General features: G+C 42.6%; 1 protein-coding gene across 1 annotated transcript; it reads left to right on the forward strand.

Moving 5' to 3' along the window:
- Positions 1–6,514: 6,514 nt before the first annotated feature.
- LOC110893096 lies at positions 6,515–7,705 on the forward strand. The gene is made up of 2 exons (XM_022140217.1): positions 6,515–7,025; positions 7,122–7,705. Exons 1-2 carry the CDS (start codon positions 6,515–6,517, stop codon positions 7,703–7,705), a joined length of 1,095 nt encoding a protein of 364 aa, XP_021995909.1.
- The last annotated feature ends 2,411 nt before the right edge of the window (positions 7,706–10,116 follow it).

Below are 10,116 nucleotides of genomic sequence, written 5' to 3' on the forward strand. Positions count from 1 at the left end.
TGAGTGGTTACAGTCTATTTACGAGATTAGGGATACATGGATCCCTGCGTACTATCGTGATGAACACATGTCTAGGCTGATGCGTACTTCATCACGTTCGGAGAGTGAGAACCATTTCTTTGGGCAGTTTTGCAACCCGAACTGTACGCTTGTTGAATTCTTGGGCCATTTTGACTCTACAATTGAAGCCCAAAGACACGAGCACAGGAAGAATGATCACGATACTAGGCACACGAACCCCCAAATATTTGCAAAAGTGTTTGTCTTAGAACAACAGGCAGCAAACATTTTCACACGGACAATTTTCTTCGATGCGCAACTTGAAATTCAGACAGCCATTCACAAGTGTGGTATTGGGAAATGGGATGAAATGGAGGATAACTTTGTGAACTTCTCTGTGAAGGACTTTTCTCAAATGTGTACTACATTTTTTCAGGTAACCATAGAATGTAACAATTGTTTATAATTTTTCTTGTACATGGTGTTTTATTCTTGTTCTCATTTTTTTTTGTTTTTCTGTATTAGGTTATGATGCACCAGCTAGACATGACCATGAGTTGTTTATGCAATAGCTATGAACAGTTTGGGCTTTTGTGCGCGCACATTTTTTGCGTTTTGCGGTTTCTTGATATCAGGCAGTTCCCTGAAAGGTATATAATGCTTCGGTGGACCATGGAAGCTGTTCCTAATAGTGCTCCTGGAGCGATATTAGGGATTAGTGAAAGTGATGATCGGTACCAGCAAGTTAATGGTGTTGTAGGGGAGATAACAAGGTCAACCGAGTCTCTTATTAATAGGTTGGTTCATAACTTTGATGCGTTGTGCGCTTTCAGGGACCATGTTGTCCAGTATCACTCGACGGCTGATCAGGCAGTCGTAAACGCACCCCCTAGGAGTCGTCGCGATAGGTTTGCTGAAATAACTGGATACACCCAAGAAACACCTGTAACTGTTCGCATGCCGAAAACCACTAGATTTAAAGGAATGGGCAAGCCTTCGAGAATGAAGAGTAATCGTGAAATTGCCATTATTCAATCTGTTAAGAAAAAAAAGGGTCATGAATGTAGCAATTGCAAACGTCAGGACCATAATATACGTACCTGCTCGTACCCGGCAAGGGAAAAGAACAACGACTCCTCAAAAAGTGATGAAGCGGCGGGTGAAGGAGATGACGAAGAGGAGCTTGAAGATGCGGCGGGTGAAGGAGATGACGAAGAGGAGCTAGAAGATGAAGAGCAGGAGTAGTTGATTACTAAATTATGGATACTGGAGCTATTTTTTCTTTTTTTTTAAGACGTTTACTTTTTTTGTTGCATTCCTTCTGTTGGATTTTATAGATTTTGAACTTGTCTTTTCTTTCACGTTGGCCATCAATGGGAAACATAATGTTTGTTATGTTGTTTTTTCTTAATTCGTTTATCATATTCTACATATAGTGTTTTATATTGAATTGCAGTGTTATATGATAGTTTCGATTTCACATAACATGAATCAAATGTGACCATCATGGTAATCTGTATTAAATGCAGTATTAGACATGGTGTTATTGTGCTATACAGTTAGTTTAATGGCTTACATTTACTTATAATGTTTTATACTTAATTATAGTGTTATATGTTATGTTTTTTGTAGTTTGTCAAGTTGAAAAGAAATTGTCATTTTTTTTAAATTGAATCCTTTTTTTATAATATAGTGTTTTATTTTTAAATGTAGTGTTATATTGAAGTTTCAACTACGACAACAATAATAACATGAATCAAACACTTACATGTTGTCACATTACACACGCAGTGTTTTATACTGAATTATAGTGTTATATTATAGAAAATAGATTACCATCACTTTGTACAGTGTGTTCCATTTCCCAGACAAAATGAACCAGTCTAATTGCAGAATTAAAACATGTATCAAAACATATCAGAACCAGGCTATTATCTAAAATAAAACATGTAGCAAAACATATCAGTTTTAACGAAACTATGTGCTATTCTTCATTCAATCGGGACTCGATCTTTTCCTTTGCAGTTTTTGCATTTTCCATTCTTTCATTTTCACTCAAACTTGCGTACTCATGTACTTCTTTCTCCATCTTAGATCCCACCGAGTTTATGTCACTTAACAAGATTTTTGATAAGTACTTTATTTGCAAGTCACTTAGTTCTTTCGATTGATCTTTCAACACCTCCCCCATGATGTCTCGCTCTGGCGATAGCTCGCAGTTCCATTCGCGCACACTTGTCCCTAGTGAACAGAAATACAAATCAAATTAGCGTACATTCCCGTTTCAACTTTAATAATTAAACTATAATTACAATAACACCTTTAAATGTTTCCATATGGCGCATGACGAATATTCCACAATCAACTCCGTTATACAATGTTTGCCACGGGAACTTCAGACTAACCGGTGATGTTGATCGCAGTTTTTTGGCGATAGCAGGCGAGTGGTTTTTGACATATGAGCAGAATGCATTGATCTGTAAAATTTACGACGTCAAATGGGGTTTTTTAAAAGTTATAGATATTTGTATGTCAACAATTATTTTTCTGTTAGTGTTCTTACAATTTTTTCTACGTAGCCGCTATATCGTATGTTGATAGGGACATCACCCACGATATTGTCGATCACCAATATTTGGTATTGTGCTAGATTGAAGAACACTAGAATGTAGTGTTTATTATACAGCACCGGCACGAATACCATCTGGAAGTTTCTGATGTCCATGCTATCTGTGTAACACCCCGTGTTTTCCAAAAGTCAAAGTCAAAGTCAAGTGTTGACTGTTATTGGAATTAAAGATAATTTAAATTTATTTTATTTAGTTTTATTTTGATTTTCGTATTATGTTGAGTAAGTGTTGTATAAGCAAAGTAATCGATCGATAAGCAAAGTAATCGATCGATAATCTAACCGCGAACCGACGATCGACTGTGAATAATAGGAAGTAACAATGCGATAAAGTTAATCAATCAATCATCAAGCTAATCGAATCAATCATCGAACTCAAGTGTGGGAATTTTTGGTACTTTATACGTGTGTGTGTGCCTTACGTGTACTTGTGCATGTTTATTTTACATTGTTACGCGTGGTGAATCAAGCAAATCGAATCGAAACTCGAAGGATAATCAAACTCAATCGAAGCCGAACCCGAATCGTAGTGTAAGGATGCTTGTATGTTAGATATAGTAGTTGGGACTAAAAGTAATTTGAATAGAAACTCTATCATACTCAAATCATCGTTCATCGAAATCGAAATATCAAAAATCGTCGCGAAACGCTCAAAAAGGGGCATTCTGATCGAACAGGACATCCTGATCGAACAGGCTAGCCGATCGAACAGACTGTTCGATCGAGCAGCCCATTCGACCAGGAATGCTGTTCGAACGGATGGACCTTTCCACTTTTGGAAGCCTATAAATAGGGTTGTCATTGTCATTCTTTCCACTTTTGGAAAAGCTCTGACCGACCAGCCTTTGTTCTTCACTATTTCTCAGATTTCTCTCAATCCGGTAAGTGTTTCACTCTAAATCTTGTACGTTATTGTTCATTTATCGATTCTACACCTTTCTATCTTTCAAAACTTGAATTCCAACCGTGAAATCACCAAGATCTAAGTGTTCTTGGGTGGTGTCATCATGGTGTTCTTCAAGAACATCAAGTTTTGGCATCATTCCACTATGAATCGCTTAGATCTAACCGATTTCCACATAAATAACCTAAAATCTACCAAAGATCTTAACATTTCACGGTGGAAAAGGATTGGAAGATGGGCTTTCATCAATCTTTCAACTCTTTTACACTCAACCGGTGAAAACGGAGCTTGAACCGACTTACACAATCATTCTAAACAAACACATGGTTCAAGATTCGGATTCTACCTAGGAGGTTTACCGATTTCGGGTTAAACGTTAAGCAAAAGTCCTAAACCGTTCTCTGGCCGGACTTGGGTGATTCCTGCCCGAGTCAGTGAACTAAGTAAGGATTCCAGCTTGGTGGTTCAACTCGTTATCAAACTACCTCGAGATCACAACAAATTAACGGGAATAACCAAGTGTTAGAAGATAGGCTAACCAGGTCAGAAAGGCTGGCCGAACGGTTAGGCTGTTCGATCGAACAGCCCAACCGAACGGACAACCCAGCCGATCGATCGGGCCAGCCGATCGGCTAACACATGGACCCACAAATTCACAAGTGTGATATTGACGAAGTGATGTTCGATCGATCGAGCCATTCGATTGTAAACATTACTCATCGAATCATGAGATATTACACTTCAACACTTAGCCTTTTTTTGAAACATTGGAATGTCACCCGATCGAGCATGTCACCCGATCGAGTGACACCCTGCCAATTGCCCAATTGATTACACTAAGGTGTCTAACCGATCGGTTGGGCTAACTGATCGAACACTTTGATGTTTTCAAATGCTGCAACTAAAACTTCAAAAGTTCAAACCATCATACACAAACACATCCTTCCCATTAAAGGAAGAAACAATCCACTTGAAAGGACCAGCCGATCGAGCCTGCCGGCCGATCGAGTGGGAATGTTCAAACGGACTTTCAAACCAGACGAACAGCCCGCCCGATCGAACCAGCTGTCCGATCGAACGGCCCATTCGATCCATTGACACTTGTTTGCATTTCTGCGTTACTCATCGTTATCCTATCGAACTATTCAGGCTAACTTACTCTTAGCGCTCCCTTCAATCCATACCAAACCACTGTGAGTATACTCGAACCCTTTTTGCTTTTAGCACTTTTGGGTGTTACATACGCTCAATTATTCAAACACATCAATCACACAACTCAATACTATCTTATCAATGACCAACCTACGCATGCTATACGTGATCTAATATGACGCCTGTTTGGTATGTGTGTACTATGAATGCTGTCTACCTGCCTTAACAATGATAGTACTATAGTCTGGACTCGGCGCCCGTTCATTCGGGGGTTGTTAGGGACAATTCAATTTGCGTGTGCGCAGTGGCGACCATGCACTGGAACTGCAGTAGCAGTCAACTCGAAGTCACTGGTATTGATAGAATTCATGCCGATTAGCGAACATGCTGCATTATTTTACGTGAACATGCTGGTTACTCGAAAACGATTCTAAACTCTATATGCTATATCAAACTTGTGTACTCACCTTTACATTATATGTATTGACTTTATTTTTACGTATGTGACAGGTGCTTAGGATGTCTGATTGCTAGCTATGTGGGAGTCAAGACAAAGGGGGATGTCTAGAAACCAAAAAGACAATTTATGTTTTGTTTATTTGAATCTGAGTCGTCGGAACAGAATATTTGTTTAGATGATAATCTGTAATAACTTGTTATCGTTTGAGGCACGGTATGGGACGTGCTATTTAAATTGAATGGTATTAATAGTTGTTATGGAAACTTCTGAACAATCTGTTTCGCTCAGTGCCATGCCCCGATGTTTTCCGCCATCGGTTGGGGTGTGACAGATTGGTATCAGAGCCATAACTATAGGGAATTAGGTTAGACACGACCTAGTCCGGGTCGCTGTCTTAGAGACCTAGACTATTGCTAAGACCCAAGAGACCAAATTTATGTGCTTATTCATGATTATTCTTGCTATCACTGAACTCGAACTCCAAACCAAGTCAGCAACTTGGACAGGATTAGGTGTGAAGACCGCAAACTCCTGCCTAAAGCTGTAGATTTATATTGATTATTCATGTGTGTTTTACCAACAAACGGGGAAAATTATACCAAATCAGGGCTGAAACCTGCAAATTTGATGCAAATTTTCTCCAAAATTTTCTTAAAACAAGGAAGAAATTGCTAAGCGAGGGGTGAAACCCTAACCTTGGTAATTGTTCCGAATTTTATTATATCTCGCCGAGACATTCGAACTGAACTCACGAGTATGACCTAGGAAGCGCGTGCGTAATGCCCGAGTCTGAGACAAAAACACGACACCTAGAGTCGAAAGTGACGAAAAGTCCACTGTGAATAGTTGAAATGTTTTGGTTAGTCAATGTCTAGTAGCCGCAGATGATCCATCTCGCGATTTTTACGTGTTGTATTGTTGATTTTATATGTTCTACCTGTTTACGTGTTTTATATTTCCGTTGGTTATTCGATTTTGTTATCAATCTGCACGACATGTACTGCTATATTATCTCGATTCAATTCCCAGCTAAAGCAATCTAGGCGATGACAGTGTGTCATATTACGATGTACGACTAAGCTTACTCGATATACTATACGAACGACACTCGACTTGTGAATTATAGGTTTCTGTTTTCTGAATGCCTCTGTGCTGAAAATGCGTATGTGCTTAGGAAATTATGTGCCCTACCTGCTTATGTGCTTATGTGCTTCTGTGATTACGTGAATTTTGTGTATTCTGTGCTTTTGTGCTTATACATGCTACGTGATGTATGTTACGGCGTAATTCTAAGCTTTAGTAATCTAAGACGTGTGAGATGAGATTCGAATTCGTTGTGTTGAGCCCATGGCGATGTCTATTGCAGACCATGTCGTCATCCATGTCTCGCCAACGTCTCACCCGTCAGGAGAAGAGAGACCGACGTCTTGCTGCGATTATCTCCAAAACTGTGGCGAAAGCTGTCAGTGACGTGTACGAGAACGCAAGCAAATCATCCGAGGAATCTCGAATTGTCGTCCCCAAAGATTCCAACAAGGCTGTTTTCAGCTTTAAACAATTCAAAGCGTGTGGACCAAAGGAGTTCACCGGCGAGGATGGCCCAACAGCCATGTTTCGTTGGTTTGACTCGGTGGAAGTCACCCTCCGACAAAGCGGATGCCCTGATCATCTTCGTACTCTCAACGCTACCGGTGTCTTCCAGGTTCGTGCGTTGGACTGGTGGACCGCGGAGCGAAACAAGCGCGGGAACGACGCAGCATACGAGCTAACGTGGGAGGAACTGAAAGCAATCATGATCGACGAGTTCTGTCCTCCTCACGAACGTCAAAAGCTCGAGGATGAATTCTGGGGTATCAAGCAGAAGGAAGGAGACAACGCTGGTCTCACCGCTCGTTTCAAGCAGTTGAGCATTATTTGTCCCGATCAGGTCAAGACTCCGGATATGACCATCAAGAAATACATCCGTGCTCTTCCAGACTGTGTGGCGGATTTCGTTCACGCCTCCAAGCCCGCAACAATCGAGGAAACCTACCTACTAGCCGCTGAGATTAACGATAAGCGGGTAAAGGCTGGTGTCTGGGATAAGCCAGTCAAGTCTCTGCATCAAGCTATCTCATCAGCAACCGACTCTGCCACCCCAAACAAGAAGAAGAACAAGAGGAAGAATCGCTCCAACAAGAACTGCGCAATCACTGCTGCTCCTCAGCAAGCCGTACCGGCTCTAGTTGCGCCAGTGGCAAGTGCACCGCCAGCCAAGCGTCCGTATACAGGACCCCACCCTGCATGTCCTACTTGCTCCTATCATCATCCGGTGGGTGTCGCCTGCCGTTACTGCGCTCACTGCCAGGTGTACAACCACTATACCACGCAATGCCGCTATGGTCCTCGCCAAGCCCCTACTCAAGCTGTTGCCAACCAAGCTCTACTTCCAGCCCCGCAAGGTCAGCCAGCAGCTCAAGCACCGGCAGCAAATGCTCGAGTCTGCTATAACTGTGGCGATCCCAATCATTTCGCCAACAGATGCCCGAACAGGGTTGTCAAGCAGGAGCTCCAACAGTAGCCTCAGCAACAGCAGCAGCAGCAGCAACAGCAACCAGCAGCCCGAGCAAGAACATTCAACATCAATGTGAACCAGGCTCAAGCAAACAACAATGTGGTTAATGGTACGTTCCTTGTGAATGGTATATATGCCTCATGCTTATTTGATACTGGAGCCGATAATAGTTTTATATCGTTCGAATTCGAGAAGCTCCTTAGTCGCAAGCGCTCTTACCTATTGTCGTCGTTTGAAGTCGAAGTCGCTACTGGGAAATCTATCGTGGTTAATTCTGTGCTCCGTGATTGTACCCTCGAGCTCAACAATCACATCTTCCCAATCGACCTTATTCCGATGCAACTCGGAAGTTTTGATGTCATAGTAGGCATGGACTTTCTTCGCGAAAACCATGCTGAAGTTGTGTGCTTCGAAAAGATGATTTGATTCTTACTCGCAAATGGTGATCAGCTGTGCGTTTATGGTGAAACTGCTACGAAAGGCCTCAAGCTCATGTCGTGTCTTCAAGCTAGCAAATACCTTCGCAAAGAATATCGAGCCTTCTTGGCCAATATTGTAGTAGCGGAGGAGGAAAAGAAAAAGAAAGTTGAAGTCAAAGATGTTCCAGTGGTCCGAGAGTTTCCTCAGGTGTTCCCTGATGATCTCCCCGGATTACCTCCAAGTCGTGATATCGACTTTCGAATCGACCTTATTCCTGGAGCTAACCCTGTAGCCAAAGCCCCTTACCGACTCGCTCCCTCTGAGATGCGAGAACTCTCGAACCAACTCCAGGAACTACTCGAGAAAGGCTTTATTCGCCCGAGCACTTCTCCGTGGGGCGCACCAGTCCTTTTCGTCAAAAAGAAGGATGGGTCGTTCCGGATGTGCATCGATTACCGGGAGTTGAATAAGCTAACTATCAAGAACCGATACCCCTTACCTAGAATCGACGATTTGTTTGACCAATTGCAAGGTGCTCAGTGTTTCTCCAAGATCGATCTACGCTCAGGATATCATCAGTTGCGGATTCAAGAGGATGACATACCTAAAACCGCTTTCCGTACCCGATATGGCCATTACGAATTTGTTGTCATGCCTTTTGGTTTGACGAACGCACCCGCGGTTTTCATGGATCTGATGAATCGCGTGTGTAAGTCCTTCCTAGACCGTTTTGTCATCGTGTTCATCGACGATGTCTTGATCTATTCCAAGTCGAGGGCCGAACATGCGCAGCATCTGCGTTTGGTTCTTAAGTTACTTCAGGGGAATCAACTCTACGCCAAGTTCTCCAAGTGTGAATTCTGGTTAGAGGAGGTTCAATTTCTGGGTCACATTGTGAATAGTCAAGGTATACACATTGATCCCGCGAAGATCGAGGCAGTTAAAGGTTGGATTACGCCTAAGAATCCGTCAGAAGTTCGCTCTTTTCTCGGATTAGCAGGTTATTACCGACGATTTATCGAAGGATTCTCCAAGATCGCAGTGCCGCTTACCACCCTTACTCACAAAGATAAGCCTTTTGTGTGGGGAACTGCACAAGAGACTGCCTTTCAAACCCTCAAACACATGCTGTGCAACGCACCAATTCTTACACTGCCCGACGGAAGCAATGACTTCGTTGTCTACTGTGATGCTTCGAACCTTGGTCTTGGCTGTGTTCTCATGCAACGAGACAAGGTTATAGCTTACGCATCTCGACAGCTCAAAATCCACGAGAAGAACTATACAACCCATGACGTCGAGCTAGGCGCAGTTATCTTTGCGTTAAAGATTTGGCGACACTACCTGTATGGTACAAAGTGTATGATCTTCACCGATCACAAGAGCCTACAACACATCTTTAATCAGAGAGAACTCAATATGCGTCAACGCCGATGGGTAGAACTCCTCAACGATTACGACTATGAGATTCGTTATCACCCAGGCAAGGCGAATGTAGTTGCTGACGCGCTCAGCAGGAAGAATTACGTGCTAGGTGTCCGAAACATCCAAGCGCAGTATAATCTCGAAGCTCTCATCCGTGAAGCTCAGCACGCTTACTTTAATGAGCGTACATTGAAGAAAGAAAGAATCTATCACGATGGAGCTCACCTTGTGAACAAGGCTAATGGGATATTCTACTATCTGGACCGAATCTGGGTTCCGAGGAGGACAGATTTGCGAAAGATTATCATGAATGAAGCCCACAAATCCCGATACTCCATTCATCCCGGTGCAGACAAGATGTACCAGGATCTTCGCTACAAGTACTGGTGGCCTGGTATGAAACGAGATATCGGTCTCTATGTTGGTGGCTGCTTAACCTGTGCAAGAGTTAAGGCTGAACATCAAAGACCTTCCGACTTACTCGAACAGCCGCCGATACCCGTATGGAAGTGGGAGAGCATAGCTATGGACTTCATAACTAAGCTCCCGACCACGCCATCAGGTCACGACAG

Source organism: Helianthus annuus, chromosome 12 (genome assembly GCF_002127325.2).
Source record: "Helianthus annuus cultivar XRQ/B chromosome 12, HanXRQr2.0-SUNRISE, whole genome shotgun sequence".
Classification (NCBI taxonomy): Eukaryota; Viridiplantae; Streptophyta; class Magnoliopsida; order Asterales; family Asteraceae; genus Helianthus; species Helianthus annuus.